The sequence below is a fragment of the Phytophthora cinnamomi genome, assembly GCF_018691715.1.
Source record: "Phytophthora cinnamomi strain GKB4 chromosome Unknown Contig30, whole genome shotgun sequence".
Classification (NCBI taxonomy): domain Eukaryota; phylum Oomycota; class Peronosporomycetes; order Peronosporales; family Peronosporaceae; genus Phytophthora; species Phytophthora cinnamomi.
Window position 1 is genome coordinate 554,037 of NW_027150963.1, and position 18,326 is coordinate 572,362.

General features: G+C 52.8%; 3 protein-coding genes across 3 annotated transcripts; 1 reads left to right on the plus strand and 2 right to left on the minus strand.

The window, feature by feature from the left end:
* Positions 1-3,263: 3,263 nt before the first annotated feature.
* Positions 3,264-5,705, minus strand: IUM83_10309 (putative choline dehydrogenase; the record flags this gene model as incomplete). The annotated part of the gene is made up of 8 exons (XM_067934802.1): positions 3,264-3,535; positions 3,614-3,673; positions 3,733-4,157; positions 4,228-4,514; positions 4,591-4,976; positions 5,044-5,206; positions 5,279-5,407; positions 5,481-5,705. The coding sequence occupies 8 exons, from the start codon at positions 5,703-5,705 to the stop codon at positions 3,264-3,266; spliced, it is 1,947 nt and encodes a 648-aa protein (XP_067793155.1).
* A 796-nt stretch (positions 5,706-6,501) lies between these two features.
* On the plus strand, positions 6,502-7,857 carry IUM83_10310 (Tubulin alpha chain; the record flags this gene model as incomplete). Its single annotated transcript, XM_067934803.1, has 1 exon — positions 6,502-7,857. The coding sequence occupies one exon, from the start codon at positions 6,502-6,504 to the stop codon at positions 7,855-7,857; it is 1,356 nt and encodes a 451-aa protein (XP_067793078.1).
* Positions 7,858-8,112: 255 nt separating this feature from the next.
* On the minus strand, positions 8,113-17,451 carry IUM83_10311 (Voltage-gated Ion Channel (VIC) Superfamily; the record flags this gene model as incomplete). The annotated part of the gene is made up of 6 exons (XM_067934804.1): positions 8,113-8,508; positions 8,580-9,068; positions 15,391-15,706; positions 15,790-15,914; positions 15,989-16,785; positions 17,169-17,451. 6 exons carry the CDS (start codon positions 17,449-17,451, stop codon positions 8,113-8,115), a joined length of 2,406 nt encoding a protein of 801 aa, XP_067793040.1.
* Between the last annotated feature and the right edge of the window lie 875 nt (positions 17,452-18,326).

Here is an 18,326-nt window from a genome sequence, read left to right on the forward strand (position 1 = left end):
CTGGATATTCGAGGCGGTCTGCGAGACCGCTGCGACTTGGGCCTTCTGGTTCGCCAGCTCCTGTTTTAGGGCGGCGAACTCAGCGCCCTACAGACGCTCCACGACGGTCACCCGGTCGTGGAGAGGCGCATACTGATCAGCCCGGGGCTGATCATACCCGGGGCGTGTTCCCACCCCCGCCACCGCCGATCCGTGACGCCCGCGGCTCAACCCGCTGGATTGTTGAGCGGATTGTTGACCATAGTATCCCGAAAACGAACCCTCAAGGGGCTCGTTTTCGTATTCGTTGGAGAGGATTTCCTCCCCATCGAGATACATAGGAGCCGCGGAACGTCTTGCTGGAGGACGTTCCGGAAATGGTGAGGGCGTACGAGGAGCAGTACGCGCTGGCGCAGCGGAGTAACACGAGCGCTGCGATCATCGCCAGCGCCCGAACCCTCACGTGCTAAGAACTTAGCACGGAGCTCTTGAGACTCTCGGGCACACGGAACGACGTGTACCCGTTCAGGTCGCGGTCGCTCAAGCGGACCGCACCTGGGAAGCACTTCGTGCACTGAAAGCCCTCGGGCACAGCGCACGGCACATTTGCCTCCTCAGCAGCAACATGAAGTTGCTCCAGCTTTCCACGCTTCGAGTACGTCTCGAAGCGATCACGCGCTTGCTTAATCCGATCACGGTAAGCACTCGGCCTCTTGTTGAAGTTCTCAACAAAGGCGTTCCAACTTTGACAAAGTGCCTGCCACTCGGGCACTTTGCTGCGAGAAGAGGTCTTCGCTTTGAAACCATCGGAGCTCATGAAAGAGTCCGATGTAGTATCGCGCCTTTGATGCGTTTCCGCATCAAAGTGCAGCTCGGCAGCCACAGCGTCATCTTTGATGGCACTGCATACGTACAGCGGCACCTCATTCGGAGGTACCGAGTTCCCAAACCGGTCCGCGATCTCGGACGCGGACGGCATCCATGGATCGCGCGCTGCAGGCGCAGCGCGCGGAGAGCCTTGAGCTTTAACATCACGCGCTGCAGCAACAGCGCGCGGAGTACTGAGAGCCCCAGCTGAAGCGAGTGGGGTATCACTCTCAGTACGCGAACGCTTCGAACTCGAAGCGTCCGATTCGTCCCCTTCACGCGGGCGAACGTTCTTGGCGTGAGGGTCGAGCGATTCGCTCGACACTGAGTCTTTACGCTTTGAGGGCGAGTCCTCCTCGCCCTCCATGTCTTCATCGTCGTCGTCGAAGTCGACGACGTCACCGTACTTCGCCTTCTGGCGTTCGAGTAGTCGTCGATGGAGAGATGACTCCCCATCGACTTAGCGGACTTCTGAGGCGCGCTCATCGTTGAATGAGCGCGGATTTCTTCTCCAAACGCGGAGAATTGACGAATGGTCAATTCCAAAGATTGACGTGCGGGGACCCCGCGCGTCTAACCTTATAGGGGGGATGGTGTAACGGGTTACACGTACAAGTGGCTGCAAGCCACTTGTGAATTTAACAGATAAGGTTATCTGTTAAACGTTTTGGATACTTCCTCACATTGGTGTAAGACACACCGATGGATACATTGAAGTGGACCACCACAGTGAGTGGTCCACACATACCCAAAGATCCTATTGGTAGAAAGCAGCATCTTTCTACCAATCAGAGACATGCATATTAGCGGGGCTCTGACAGCCAGCCGCTGCCAACCCTTTCATAGATGATAAACAGTTTTAGCAGATTTTAGAGGAAGATCAATTTACAAACAATACAGTTCTCATTTTACCTTAAACTAGCTACTTGGAGTCTTGTCTAAGTTAACTTATATTTGTGTACTCAAATATAATTAACCTAAGTAATTACTAAGTACTTACGCTTCCTCATACACGTTGCGCAACGTGTAAGCTAAAGTAGTGAGTCAAGTTAGACCCACTACAGGTACCATGTAGATAACGATTTTTGCACCAATCCCACGCAGCGACGCAGTCTTATTACAGACATCGTGGTTGCTGCGTGGGAATCTGTGCCAGTCGATGTGATTCGACGTGGTTTCGTCAAGGCTGGGCTCATTCCAGTCGGCCCACGCTCGGACACCGGTGCATTTGTCATTAACAAGACGGAATAAAAATTAGCTTTTTCGTGCAAGTTTTAGCATAAAGTTATAGTTGTACCTTTGAAAATCTATAGTATTCGACTTTTTACACGTCGGACAAAAATTGTGGGTCGGACAAATATCTTGTGGTCTCCGGTAGTGTACAGTAGTGCCTCAGGCAGGATATTGCTTGTAGCCGAGCCAAACACCTGGCTTGACGCGTCAAGCATGAGAGAGCGACGTGAGGTCAAAAGGTCAGGATGAGTCTTACATAGCTGATGTGATTTTAGAATTATTAGTTGGTGCTCGCATTTCTGTTACCTTGTTGCAACTGTTGGTCGAAGCAACAAGGTAACAGAAATGCGAGCACCAACTAATAACTCTAAAATCACATCAGCTATGTAGGACTCATCCTGACCTTTTAGTGGATGGGGCTTTTACCAAAAAAGAGTACCGATTTGCTCCACTGTCCCAAAAGGGAGTACTGGTACCTGTCCCAAAAGGAGTACCTGTACCTGTCCCAAAAGGAGTACCTGCCACCAGCACACGTTTGCTGTACGCGGTCTAGGGGGGCAAAACAATAAGATAGGACGAGCAGTCGAAGTAGACCTTGATGAAGCCAATATGGTTCTTGATGAGCTCAGTACCAAGCATCTCGCCGGCACCCTCGCAGCCCGGCTCAGTGATGGTGGGTGGGTGGATATGTAGGTATCCGCGCTGGTCGAAGCCCTCGTGTGTGGCGAAGGCCGTGGCATTGCGCAGCAGCTCCTCCATGCGGACGCTACCAGCAGCAGTTTCACCCTGGGCAACCACCTGTGGGTATGATGAACTCGGCCGCGAGGTGGTGATTGTCGGTGATGTGCGGCGCCGTGATGCTATCGCTCGCCCGCTTAGAGCAGTGGTTTCTGGTACGTTCACTCGCAGGTACTCCTTTTGGGACAGACCACGTAACTTGAAAGTGCTGTATCGACGCTCCAGCGAAGCAGGCATTGTACGCACATGTGAGCAAGTGAGCGCCAAATAGAGCTGCCCACCAGAAGACGAAGCCGCAAAGCAAGAGGGTAACGAACTCGAGTGAGGAGCCATGGACTTGAGAGGAAGATCAGTTTATTGTTGCTAATTCAGGTGCAGCCTCTGACTACGTTTCAATAGAATAGAATTAAATGCGTGTTTTTAAAGCCCTGTCAGAACATTTTCTTCTACTTTGCATTTACGGCGTGACGCCGTCGGTAGTCTGCTTCGTCTTCACGCAGAATTTGTGCAGCACGGTTCGCCACCATCACCACAGACGAGTGAACGTTGCCGTTCGGGATGAGTGGGATGACGGATGCGTCAGCTACACGCAGGTTTTTAATCCCGAAGACACGCAAATGGTTGTCTACGACGGCCTTTTCCTCTGAAGTGCCCATCGAAGCGCTACCAACCCAGTGCGAATTTCTAAACACCGAGTTGAATACCCATTCTTCCAAGTCTGTAACGTAAAACATGCATGTCCGTCAGTTGTAAGTTCGATCTTCACTCGAGTCCGAGGATCACGTAAATATCATACCCTTCGTGGCTGTGACGTCGGCGCCTGGGGTAATTTCCTTTCCGATCAAATCTTTTTCATCTGCCACAATGTCCAATGTTAGTATTCCGTCAGCACCCACCACAGCAGTCCTGTTTTACCTAGTTTTGCTGCGATTTCTCGAACTACACCAATGGCCCAGGTTATCTTCCAGACGTCACCCTCTCGGAGGTGTTCAGGCTTAGATTCTGGTACCTCCGAGACAACACGCGGGATCAAGTGGTCATCGATATCGTTATCATCGACGGAATTGTCGCTGTCGTGAACGAGCACCACGCGATTGCGAGCGAGCGGGTGAAGCAGAGCAATCGTGATGATCACCTCGGTCACGTGGTTTAGCTCAGCGCTGTTCGACATATGTGGCTCTGACTTCCGCGGAAATAGCGTGAGCTGAATTTCGGGTAGTGTAGAGCCTGGAGGGATCAAGAATGCCCCTGCGCTAATGCCGGCAGAGCCGAACAGACCAAAGCTTGACGCATTGGTGCGCTTGCTGTTGGTGGCTTCAAAATACGACTCCAACTCCGCTCTTCATCGTATCAAATCGAGCCATAGTCAGAATCCAAACTTTGTGGAGGCGGCATACGTGCAACACTTACCTGAGATCGATGACTCGTGGCATCTCACACTCAAACGTCATTCCAACAACAGGGTGATCTTGTAGGTTCATCCCAACTCGTGGCAAGTGTTTCTTCAAGGGAAGCCCAACTTTCTTGAGCGTATCGCTGTTTCCGATTCCAGACAGCATCAGAATCTTCGGCGTGTTGATCGCTCCCGCGGTGACAATGACCTCACCATGTTCTGCTAGACGAATGAGCTGCTCTGTGCCATTTCGGTAGCGAACTTCCACGCCCTCCGTCACGTTGTCGTCATTAATCCTAATTTTCTGCAGCCGCAGTAAATTGAAAAATGCCTCGTCAGCTCAAAAGTTCCAGGCGTAGAACGTCATTTGGTATACTTACCGTGACAGTGGTGTCCAGCATCAGGCGGAAGTTGCTTCTAGTGGATTTCGCCGTCTTACTATCCAGTATCGGTCCTAGGAATGCCTTGGCAGCGCTCTCACGCACACCGTCGCGGGTGTTAAAGTGGTAGTACCCAGCACCATATCGGCCTCCAGGTGCATTAAAATCCGCCGTCCGCGGAATGCCCAGCTCCATGCACGCCTCAATGAACTCGCTGGTCAGTGGCGCCTCCAAAGCGGGTGGGCTGGTACGGACAAATCCTCCCGTGCTGTGGAAGCTCGAGTTAGCCCCGTCGTAGTCCTCAATGGCCATGTAGATGGTCAGTGCCTCCTCCCACGTCCACTTATCTATCTGCCACCGCTCCAGATCCGACGGTAGCGCTCGCACTGACATCCATCCACGCCGGCGTTAGCAGCCTCGCCACACACATGCAATGCAACACTCGTCACCCACCGTAGAGCATGGCGTTGTGGATCCCGCATCCGCCCAGCGCCTTGGCCACGTTCACATCCGGGTACGCCCAGTGCAGCGACGGCGTGTTGGCCACGTTGGTCCAGTAGAACGGCACGTCGAACGGCGTCAGACCCTTGGCATTCAGCGGCGACGGGATCGCGTCCTGCAGTCAGCAACATCATCCACCTCATCGTCAACAGCCCAACTCCAGCATCCCCACCCTCCAGTCCCCCACCGTGCCGCCCAGTTGCGTCTGCGATGCGTTGCCAGCCTCGATCAGCAGCACGCGTCGCCACGGGTCGTCGCTCAGCAGCTTGGACACCACGGAGCCCGCCGGTCCCCCACCGATCACGATGGCGTCGAACTGCAGCAAAACAATCCAAAGCACCAGATCAAGACCTTCCCACGACCTTCACGACCGCCGCACGTGTCTTTACCTCTTGCTCCAGCACCAGCGGCGTGACGAAGGACGGCGGAGCGGACGCCACCGAGCCACACAGCATCCGCAGCACGATTGCAACGCAGCTCACGGCCCCCGCGAGCAGCAGCAGCAGCGCCAGGCCGCTCACGATGAGGCGCGTGCGCCGCCCGATGCGTCCGAAGCGCTGCGAGCCGCTGGGATGCAGCAGCGGCGAGCGCTCGTCGCTGAAGCTGGCGGTCATGACGCAGGAACAGGCGGCGTGTCAACGCTGGGGCCGATTGAGAAATGCAACCGCTGGCGTGCGCGAGTCCATCCCGGTCAGTCCGGCTTCAACTGGTGCAGGTGATCCCATGGTGGCCGGCGTTTCACACGTCGCATGCCGGTTGAATCTCGTGTGGACACACCGGTAACCTGCCGACGGACATACCGTTTCGGCGGTATGCTGGATGGCCGCTCGGTTCGTCGTGGTACGGCATCGCGCCACCAGTCGAGACACGTCTCGGCACCGAATGATCCTCAGTGAAGATACACGTCTCGGCCTTGCCGCACCGGAACTGCCACGTTTCACGCAGTGCTAGGCATTCCGCTGCGAGAATGCCGCCGTGAAGGCGCTCACAACGCAGCACTTGAGCTGTTGCTGTACTTGTTATCTAAACACGTCCACACCAAGTTACCAAAAAACGCAGTCAGACGCAAGTCATGGGTGGAAGCAACCTCTGTGCAACAAGTGGCGTTGATCCAGCTAGGTCCAGTACATCCCAACCTCAGCCAACCCCATAAGAAGAAGCGGACGCTGCCCAAGCAGCAGCCTCGACGCATGGCCGCCCGCCTCCAGTCCACGCCATCTGGCACCTTTCCCCTCTCGTGTTGGCGCGAAAAAAAGTCGCGTCACCCTCGCCTTATTATCGTCCGGTGGCTGCAGCCAGCTATCCACCCAAGTACGTCGCCGCCCGGCGCCTTTCCCTCTCATTCTCCGATCCACCCTCGAGGGCGCAAGTCGACCCCAAAAGCCAGAGAACCCCCAGCCAACGCCTGCCATGCGCGAGATCCTGTCCATCCACCTGGGCCAGGGCGGCATCCAGACGGGCAACGCCTGCTGGGAGCTCTACTGCCTGGAGCACGGCATCCAGCCCGACGGCATCATGCCCAGCGACAAGACCGTGGGCGGCGGCGACGACTCGTTCTCCACCTTCTTCTCCGAGACGGGCTCAGGCAAGCACGTCCCCCGCGCTGTGTTCGTAGACCTGGAGCCCAGCGTCTGCGACGAGGTGCGCACGGGCACGTACCGCCAGCTGTACCACCCGGAGCAGATCATCTCGGGCAAGGAGGACGCGGCCAACAACTACGCGCGCGGCCACTACACGATCGGCAAGGAGTACGTGGACGTCGTGCTGGACCGCGTGCGCAAGCTGGCGGACGCGTGCACGGGCCTGCAGGGCTTCATGGTGTTCAACGCCGTGGGCGGCGGCACCGGCTCGGGCCTGGGCTCGCTGCTGCTGGAGCGCCTGTCGGTGGACTACGGCCGCAAGAGCAAGCTGGGCTTCACGATCTACCCGTCGCCGCTGGTGTCGTCGGCCGTGGTGGAGCCGTACAACTCGGTGCTGTCCACGCACTCGCTGCTGGAGCACACGGATGTGGCCGTGATGCTGGACAACGAGGCCATCTACGACATCTGCCGCCGCTCGCTGGACATCGAGCGCCCCACGTACACGAACCTGAACCGCCTGATCGCGCAGGTCATCTCGTCGCTCACGACGTCGCTGCGCTTCGACGGCTCGCTGAACGTGGACATCACGGAGTTCCAGACGAACCTGGTGCCGTACCCGCGCATCCACTTCATGCTGAGCTCGTACGCGCCCGTGATCTCGGCCGAGAAGGCGTACCACGAGCAGCTGTCGGTGGCCGAGATCACCAACAGCGCGTTCGAGCCGACGTCCATGATGGCCAAGTGCGACCCGCGCCACGGCAAGTACATGGCCACGTGCCTCATGTACCGCGGCGACGTGGTGCCGAAGGACGTGAACGCGGCCGTGGCGACCATCAAGACGAAGCGCACGATCCAGTTCGTGGACTGGTGTCCGACGGGCTTCAAGTGCGGCATCAACTACCAGCCGCCGTCGGTGGTGCCGGGCGGCGACCTGGCCCGCGTGCAGCGTGCCGTGTGCATGATCTCGAACACGAGCGCGATCGCGGAGGTGTTCTCGCGCATCGACCACAAGTTCGACCTGATGTACGCGAAGCGCGCGTTCGTGCACTGGTTCGTGGGCGAGGGCATGGAGGAGGGCGAGTTCTCGGAGGCTCGCGAGGACCTGGCTGCTCTGGAGAAGGACTACGAGGAGGTGTCGGCCGAGACGGCCGAGGGCGAAGACGAAGAGTTTGGTGAGGAATACTAGAAGAAGTCAAGTATCGACAGTCCCCAGAGACCATCACCATCAGCTGCCGGTCTGTAGAGCTGTGATGCAGCAAGGATGCTTCTATTCGCTGGCCATTACGTGGTCACACTCACAGAAGTTCGCTGACGATCGCGAAGCACGGAATCGAAAGAACTAAGGATCGAACAGCAATTTTGTATGGCGTTAAGTACACGATCAAAATCAAGACGCAGTGATCTGCATTGCTGTTCTTGCTTTCACTTCTATTCCACGGCGTTATTCCTCAGCGATGCTCTCTTGCCGTTGGCGTTGGTCCTTCTTGTTTGTGAACTCGGCCCACTTTGGAGGCTTCTGGTCTCCTTTGTTTAGGATTGGCCCGACAAAGATTCTCGAGAGCGTGGCGATCCTCTTGAACGAATTGTGCTTAGGATAAACACCCATTGTTGGACTATAGGTAGGCGCCTCGCCCGAGTCCAGGGCCATTTCGTCGCCAGCCATCGTTTTCTGGCGAGGCACCGCCTTAAACGACTTTGCCTGGTGCAGTTCACCTGTTACTTCGGCGACAGCGAGCAGCGCGTTTGTCTGAATGATCGACGGTCGTTGCGCTTTGTTTCTCGCTCGCTGCGTTCCGAGAATGCGATCAATTATGGCTGCAAAGTTCAAGCACGCCGTCTAGCAGACACAGAATATCAATAAGTTCCCGACATCGAGCTCGCCGTTTAAATTCAGGGAAAACAACGTACCACACAGAACTCCATGTTCTCGGCTAGTTTGTCCTCAATCGCTATCTCGCGCTCCCTCTTCTCGGCGAGAATGGTGGGAGCATCGTTTGCATGCTTACGCATGACGTTTATGCGTTCGACCCCCAATCGGTTCAGAAGACTGATGTCCTTGATAGTCTCATTGAAAACTTTCTGCATGAGGAAGAAATTGTTGATAATCTGGATTTCTGTCGCGTGTGTGTAGTGCTGTTTTGAAACCGGGTCCTCTTCGCGATCCGTAGAGGAAAGTGACGAGTCCGAACATGTTCGAGCCAAAATCGAAGGGAGCGATTTGAAGGTCTCAACCGGGTCAATCACGGTTTGTGAATCAATCCTAGTTTGGTCTTCTTGTTGGGATTCGGGCGGAGTTTCTTCTACAATCCTCTCAGATTTTTCACGCGTGCTTGGAAATGCGTGCATCAGGCTTCGGATCATTTCAGAGGACTCGGGCTTAATTTGCTTTTGTGCACGCTGCTTAATATTTTATACAGAAAAATGTTAGAATTAGCAAAGTGTAGTCAAGCACACACGCAACTTACCCTTCTAAGTCGTTTCTCTTGAGCATGGAGTTCATAACATATGTAAAATTGGCCGCCGACCAATGTGAGTGGCATAGCAGTGTAGCACGAGCTGAAGATCATGCCTATGATATCCACAAATTTCCCGAGAGATGTGCGCGGATGTAAATCGCCGTACCCAACAGTAGTAAACGTTACTAGCGAAAACCACGTCGAGTGCAGCATATCGGTGAAGATTGTAAGAACCGTATTCTGGACGAGAACGCGCTTACCCAAGGGTAGACCTTCCGACAACTCCGGTGTCAATACGTTTTTGTGCCACCACATGCACGTTTTACCGACAAAACACTCGGTGCCGCGTTCTAGCTCAAAAAATACTGCCGCAGAAACTGCACAACCCAAGAACAGGAAGAAAAACTACATTCAACATGTTAGAAAATGTGACAAGCGGCACTGTTGGGAAGGTTTTGTAGACCTTACCGGGATGGCCAACCGTTCCACAGTTAACTGTGCTGTTCTAATTAGCACGCGTGAACCAGGGATGTGGGAACCTAGCTTGAGAATTCGAAGACTTTTCAAGAGCCGAACGGCTGAGAAAAATGACGGCAAAGTTGGCACAACCGAGTATGTTGGCCACTTGCCAATCATAATCTCAACTAGCTCGACATAAAATGGAATCAAAATGATAACACTCCCAAGATTTTTCAAATCTCCCCATATGTGGCGTCGCACTGGATGGGCGTACACGCGCAACACAAGCTCCAGCGTGAACATGAAACCAAAAAAGGACTCGAAGTAGATCCAATACGGCTCCATGTCAAACATGAACTGCACCGGCGGGTTGCACAAACGGCTGTGGCACACATAAGTGGTGCCAGCTCTTGACGGGAAAACATCACTGCATGAAAGAGGGAAATTCTCTGAGCCAAAATTGACACCCGATGCATAGCAAGACCCGTCTGGATCGCCAATATTGCAGGAAAAGTCCACGAGCTGGTCTGTTACTTCGATGGATAGACCAGATCCCGCCCCCGACACTTCCTTAAAAACATAGCACCCAGGATCTTTATATCTATCACAGAATGCATCAATGTTGCGCTGACAGAGAAATGTCCGCTCGCCAGTTTTCTGCAGCTCTGAGGTTGTCTGCAAGTAAAAGACGGCGATACTGAGTGCTATGGTATACATGCGAACTTTGTTCACAGTGCGTGAGAGCGGGGTATCATGTCGATACTCAAAAGTGTTCCAAATCTCGGCGCGCAGGCTCTTTGGGCCCACATGATAGTCGTGATGTGAAATTGCCTTGACAGCCTTTGCGCCTAGTGCAACAATCGCTCCCTTGGCGCGGTGAATTCTGGACATGCTATGAGATCCGAAAGTCTGGGTGCTCTTGCAGGCAAGCGTGCCACTCGATAAGAATCGATCAAGGTCGGTTTCTTCCTCTTGTGTCGGAGACTTTAGCGCAAGTAATGATTCATGAGCTTCAGCACATACGCGCGAGTGCAGTTTGATAACAAACATGACTCCATCTAATGCGTGAGAAGCCTGATCACTACGTTTTTTTGTACTTTGGATAACAGCCTCCAGTGTCGCAGGAACGTCATGTGGAAGCGTAGAGGGAGATACAATGAGTTGAAGGGTGGAGTTCACCTGCAAAATTGCCTGTGACAATTGGTAGAACCGATCGCACGTGTTTGAGCTCGCATATTTCATGGTATGCGCCTCAATTTTCTCCAATTCGTCGTATTCCTGTATACCAGCGAGAACGTTAACAATCTGACGCCGGGACATGTCAGCGGAAAGCTTAGAAGAACGTTTTTTCTCGCGTTGCGGTCGATTTTGGTCTGTCAGCTTCAAGTCTTCAGCATACTCGTCGTATTCACTCCACGCTAATTCATACTTGACGCCGATAATAGCGAGAGGCATCGAAAAGTAAACCTGACCAAAGATCATCACTATGCACACAAGTAACAACGATCCGGGGTTGTGAAGCGAAGGTACTTGACTTCCGTAGCCTACTGTTGCCACCCTAAAAAAACAATTGTTTGATGAGACTTTTTTTTTTTTCACTAATACACGGTGTTTATAGGCATTTGCATATGACGTACGTGACCATGACAAAGTAGCCGGTGTTGATAATGTCGGTGAATGTGCATGTCTGCAGGTCATAGCATGGTTCAGCATAGAAAATGGCAGTGGCAAACACCATAACAATCGTGACCAAAAAGAAGAACTATCATAACAAGATACTGTGTTAGCGTCATCACACAATGGAAGCATTGGCGGACGTGGAGGAATGTACCGTGATGGTTAGTGGTGGGATAGAATTTACCGCTGCCTGGAAAAGGACTTTCGTTCCAACGTACACGTATGCTAGCATAATTAGCCGAATAGCACGCAAGATGCGTAAATTGAACATGAAGTCGTCTGCCTGTTTTGGGTCGGTCCCCATCGCGAGTAAACAAAGCCTGGGAAGCGCAGCTATCGCTGCTAGTAGTGTTATCCATGTCGAAATCGATCTCCAGAATTGGCCTTGGCTCGGAGCACTTAACCATCGTACAACGAACTCAATAACGAAAAACAACGAGAAGATTACCTCGATGGCGTTGAATGTGCTATCGCCAGGCATGTAGGGATAGCCTGGTTCAGTGCTGCCAAATCGCGGCCCATCCACGGTTTCGCTTGCCATTGCGCACATGTTGATAACCAGTAGCACCATTATAAGTTGCTGGAGTCGCCAACCGACATTTGATTCCTCTGGGCTTGAAAGATAAAAGTTTATCCGTGTTTTCAAAGGCATGGCGCGGATTGTTTCGGGTGATCGTAGTAGCGGGAGGTCATGAGAGAAGAATCGAACCGCTGCTCTCCGAATGCGACGCAACATTCTTCTTCCACCTCTTCCTGATAATCGAGGACGACTTCGCGAGTTATCTGTATCCTGTTGCTTGGTAATTGTAGTGGTTGCTGAGTGAGTCACGGTAAGGGATGCTGGAGGGCCTGCTGGCAGCGGTTCTCCTGTGTTGTCGACATCGGCATCATCCGGTGGTATTTCTTCTCGAGTCTGAGCTGAAGCCTCATCTGTCGGTAGACTGTGGATCTCGTCGCCCTCCTCCTGCTCCTCGCTCCAGGTCCTATCCTCGGCGACGTCACTCACGTGGAGCATGGTTCATGCGCAGATTGTGACGGCGAACCCTTCCTTCGGATAACCGAAGCAGGAGCGCCGTGGCCTCTTCGTTCTCGCCACTACGACAACCAGAATTGAAAGTCTAACAAATAGCAACCCGGCCACTTGGAGCTACGAAACGACCAGCTCGGTTCCCATTTTGGTATTTTGCGGGACGATAACTCACAGCAAGCGATCAGTTTAAAATAACTTCTTTTCGCAGATGAAGCCTGCTTCATAATGCAAGGACGCAACCGCGAGAGGACAGCTTCGAGACAACTACGAGTAAACAAACACACAGAGCAGAGCATCCGTTCGTGCATTTTACAACACGAACTTTGCAAGAGTTCGATGAGGGCATGTGAGACGAGCTCTACGTTCACGCGCACTCCTTTCGTGAAATCTGATGTGTTGGCGTTGTAGAACTGCTTCATGAACACAGTGAGACCGCCTTTGCTCCTTTGGCGTACTCCACCGACGTCGTTGCGAGCGAATGAAAGTATTTAGTGCGGAGATCGGCGGGTGTATTGCTACTTTAACGCGTAACTTCAGTGTCGACACTGAGATCGATCTGAACAGCGTCACTCTCAACAATGTCGCTATGGTCGAATTCTCCTGGGTCGTCGGTAGCAAGCTCCAATTCGCTTGCCGGGAGCAGTGCGTCGGTGTGTGCATTATGCAGTCGCAGTGTTCTTTTCGCTTTCGTACCGAGAATGCGTTCGATCATCGACGCGAAGTTCAAATACGCCGTCTGCAGAGCGTAGTGACAGTTAGGCTTTTCGGTCAAAAAGCTAATACATCGAAGTAGTTAGGGAGGGCTCGTACCATACAGAACACCATGTTCGTCGAGATCTTGGATTCGACCGCATATTCGCGCCGTCTCATTTCAGAAAACTTTGAAATAGACGAATCTGCCCCAGCAGCAAAAGATCTCCTCCTCCCGTTGGCAACGCGTTCGGTTCCAAGACGATTGAGAGAGCTCAGATCTTCGATCATCTCGTTGAACACCTTGTGCATGAGGAAAAAGTGATTAATCATTTGCAGTTCCGTCGACTCGGCGTCGTTTAGCGACGAGTCTGGTTTATCTTCATGCACCACACCCGCTTTGGACGAAGTTCGAGACGATAGCTTTGGCGGGGAGTGGACTTCGTGGGGCAGAAGATTGACAGGTGCTGCCAGTGAAGCAATGCTGATCGGAGCTGCGGTCTCTTGTCCAGGGAGGGATTCATCTTGGTCGGCATTCTCGGGGGTTCTACTGGCAATTCCTTTTAGATGATTTGGAATTAGTTCAGGTTGGGGATAGTCTTTAGCGACTTCCGGCTTCACAAGCTTCCCTGCTGCTTGCTGAAGATCACGACCAGTCAGCATTAAGCCCAACTATTCGACATGTGCAAGACTGGGGCCTTACCTTAAACCGTTTTTCCTCTTTTGCGTAGACTTCGTAGCAAATGTAGAATTGGCCACCCACCAACGTGAGTGGCATAGCAGTGTAGCAAGCACTAAAAATCGTGCCGACGATGTCGGCAAGTTTGCCTAAGGAAGTGCGTGGGTATAGATCGCCATAACCAACAGTCGTGAAACTTACAAGCGAGAACCACGTCGAGCGCAGCATATCTGTGATGATAGTAAGAAGCGTGTTCTGGACGAGAACCCGCTTACCCATTGGAAGGCCTTCTGATAATTGCGGTGTCAAGACGTTCTTGTGCCACCACATACAAGTATTTCCAACAAAGCACTCAGTACCTCGCTCAAGCTCAAAGAATATGGCCGCGGAGACTACACAACCCATGAACAGAAAGAATAGCTGCAAGAGCAAATACACACATCAGCCCAATATTCACTAAAAGCTACCTTGCTGTCAGCGTACCGGGATAACAAGTCGGCGCCAAGTCAGTTCCGCCGTCTTCGTGAGTACACGAGCTCCTGGAATATGCGTTCCAAGCTTCAGGATGCGAAAGGTTTTGAGGACTCGAATGGCATTGAAGAATGACGGTATCGTTGGCACGATCGAGTACGTCGGCATCTCCCCGATGCCTATCTCAACAATCTCAGCGTAGAAAGGTAAGAGAATTATAACGTCCACGACAGCACTGAAATTCCCCGGAAGCTGGCGTCGAGCTGGATGCGCGTACGCCCGCAGAATAAATTCAACCGTGAATACAATGCCAAAGAAGAACTCGAAGTAGATCCAGTATGGCTCCATGTCAAAAATGGTATTCGTAGATGACTGGCAAAGGCGGGTCTTGCACACTTTCGTGCCTGCCTCAGACCCAAACACTTCCACACAAGAAAGAGGAAAGTCGACCGAGCCGAAGTTAACGCCCGACGCATAGCACCTCTCATCGGGGTCCCCAAGTTTGCAATTAAAGTTTACTCGCTCGGTTGTCACTGCGACGGTGAGATTAGATCCCGATCCTCCGACTTTCTCAAAAACATAGCAGCCGGGTTCTTTGAGTGTTTTGCAGAAATCATGAACTGTGCGTTGGCAAAGAACTGATTGAAGGCCAGTTTTCTGCAACTCTGGTGTTGTCTGTAAATAAAACATCACAATGCTGAGCACCACCAGATACAGCCGCATTTTGTTCACGACGCGTGCCAGCCAAATATCTCGACGATGGTCGAATATGTTCCAAATGATGGCGCGCAGACTATGCGGGTCACTGTGCTTCACCGTTTTCGTCATTGATTCGACGGCACGAGATCCCAACGATGCGATTTTACTATGAGCACGTTTCAACTTCGAGGAACTTGGAGCACTTGAATCGATGCTAGGCTCCTTGCTGCCTCTACGAAAAACAGACATTATGCGCGAGCTAAGTCGACGTTCCGATCCCGTTTCTCTCTCCGTGGGCTTTTTAGTCAGCAGCAGTGAATGTGCATCGGCACAAACTCGTTTATGAAGTTTCATCGCAGCCACAACCGCGTCTAACGCACGAGAAGCTTCGTCGCTGCGGCGCTTTGTGAGCTGGAGTAAACTCTCAAGCGTTGCAGGTTCAGCGGGGGTGATAGGAGACATCAGTGGCTGAACTGCCAAGTGAATATCCACGATATCCTTCGAGAGCTCGTAAAAACGTTCACAAGTGGCAGAGCTTGCATACTTCACAGTGCGCACCTCGAGCTTTTCCAGAGTATGACCAGCACCATCTGCATATGGCGTGCTAGAATTGCCGTGGTGAAGCTTTTGATTCTTGGTTTCGGCTGCAACGTCGGCCGCGATCTCTTTCAACGGGCGATTCCGCCGCTCTTCCATGCTTTTGTTGTGAGCAAACTCGTCGTACTCGCGCCATGCTAAGTCGTATTTGATGCCAATAATCGCCAAAGGCATCGACAGATAGAGCGTACCAAAGATCATGACGATGCACGTAAGAATCAGTGACCCGGGATTGTGTATCGAAGGTACTTGGCTTCCGTAACCTACAGTCGCCACGCTGGCACAAATTTGTATATGCTAAATCGTGAGTTTCATAGCCAATTGTCTCCTAGCTAACTGTTGCATTCTTTTTTTACGTACGTGAGCATGACGAAGTATCCGGTATTGAAAATGTCAGTAAATGTGCACGTTTGAAGGTCGTAGCACGGCTCAGCGTAGAAGATGGCGGTCGCAAACACCATCACCACCGTGATCAAAAAGAAAAACTGTGACCGCAAGCACGGGGAAGTAAGCAACATACAAACTATTCTGCTCACTCAATTCATGAAGCACCGCGTACCGTGATCTCCAGAGGTGCTACCGAATACTGAGCAGCACGTAAGAGCACCTTCGTTCCCACGAACGCGTGGGATAGTATAATCAATCGAATTACGCGAAGAATGCGTAAATTGTACATGAATGCGTCTGCGTGGCGAGTATTGAAGCCAACCGCAACTCCAACAAGCTTGGGGATCGCAGCAGTCATCGCCAACAGGCCCACCCACGTGCTGATCCCTTTCCAGAACTGGATTTGATTCGGTGCACTAAGCCACCGTGCTGCAAACTCTACACAGTAGATCACGGTGAAGAACGCCTCGATGGAATTGTACGAACTGTCGCGAAGCATGTAGGGATAATCGGGGTCTGTCCCTGCGTAACGCGGACCATCAAGTGTTTCGCTGCTCATGATCGCAATGTTCACAAACAGCACCAGCAGTATCAGTTGATTGAGGCGCCACCCGATCACCGTTTCTTCTGGGCACGAGAGGTACAGATTGATGCGCGCGCTCCAGGAGATCGCGCGGATCGCTTCAGGCGATCGCTGGGACGGGAGTTCTCGAGTGAGGTAGCTGGCTACAGTCTCCGAAAGACGAAGTAGACGTCTCTTGACTGGAGAGGTTTGTCGCCATGGCCAAGCTGAAGAGGAACGCCCCTCGTCGAAGGTATCAACTGAGCCGCTTTTCAAGGTCACCGCTCCCCAATCCGTGATCGTGGTGTTCATCAGCTCGTCCGGGCCTGGTGGGGCTGCGTGGCGACTCGAGGGCTCGTCCTTGAATTTTTCATCCTCCATAACGGGCGTGATCGTCTCGGTGCATACTTCATTCAGCGGAAGCATAGCTCACAGCAAACCCCTCGCGCAAAACTACCGAAAGGGAAATGCGTCACAAACGTGACCAGCCGGACAATCTCTAGGTGTCCAAACGAAAACGACAGTATTTTTGGCGAAGAACCGCCCTCAGTCCTTGTGCCGACATAAGACGCTGCTGATCGTTGTTACCGTCTGCGCTTGGGAAGGAGCTTCGATTTATATTTTCGTAGAAGTTGTCAGCCGAGTGACTTCAAGTAGCAGGTCTTACTACCGGAAAGTTCTAGCAGCTTCGTGTCATTCTATTTACTTCAACGACGCCGGTGTTGTTTGCTTGGGCCGACATCCAGCCACCAGTTGGCATTGCGCTTTTCGTAGCGATCTGAGTCATTACCAGGAGCTTCGTCACTCGACGTGTGCGGCCGCCCGCTTCGCTTCTCTTTGTCCGATCGTCGCCTTGGTTTCTTGTCGTTCTTCATGTACCACATCTGCCACGACGAGTACCAGTGCAGCCATGTCCAGTAGTCTCCCCACTGCTCGTCCGTCACCAAATGCTCCAGACCCGGAGGAGCTATCGGGTGGTGGCCGTCCAGACCAAGACGAGTGATACACTCCGCGTCCATCCCGGGAGGCCACACAATTCCCTCAGGAAGTTTGAGCGATCGACTCGTGGGCATGCTTGACCTGGATTCGCTTCTCGCTTGGCTGATATCGCCTTCTCTGCTTCGTACATTTGACTTCCTCCTTTTCGGAGGAGATTCCAGAGCTGCGGCGAGGTGGTGATCTCGGTCGCGCAGTTCGTAAGCAGGATATCTACTCGACTGTCGACGATATCTAGGTGAGGTCTTGGAGCGAGCACGCTGTGCAGTGTCCGAACGATGGCGTCTATCAGAGTGCTGCGCTCCACTTCGGTTGTCATAGTCGTTGTTGCCGTCGCTGAGGTCGTTGCTGGAATCCGGCGAGTGGTTTCTCTGTTTGTGACGTGAACTCGGGTGCCGAGAAGAAGCTGGTCGAAGCGAATGATGCTTACCACGCTCGGTATGTTTGCGTGTGTCGCGAGAAATTCGACGCTGCTGCTGGGTACGTTCATATCGCTTCTCGTGGTGACGATACTCAATATCTGGCGCGTCTGGATCGGCGGAGATATCCTCGTCGCTCTCAAACTTGCCTTCGCCAGAAATCACCTCGTGATTTCGACTCCTTCGTGACGAATGTGTCCGCTTCTTATCGCGTACTTGAGGGTCCCGTGTGCTATCAGCGCTTTCCTCCCCTGACGATAATTCAACACGTACTTCGCCTCGTCCTGTCCCAGGTTCTTCTGCACTAACGTTATTCTCGTCATTTGACAGCTCTATGCGAGTCCGGGACGACGTCGAGCTTCGCTTTGTTGTGCTCGACTGCCGACGGCTAGCTGCTCTAACGTGAATGGCTGCCGCTCGGCTGGACGTATCGTTATACAGCGAGTCTGGTGTAGTGATGCTGGTATTTCGATATTGGTAGTTTTCAGACTGTGTTGGCGCAGTGAGAACTGACGAATCGCGTACGTCGCGCA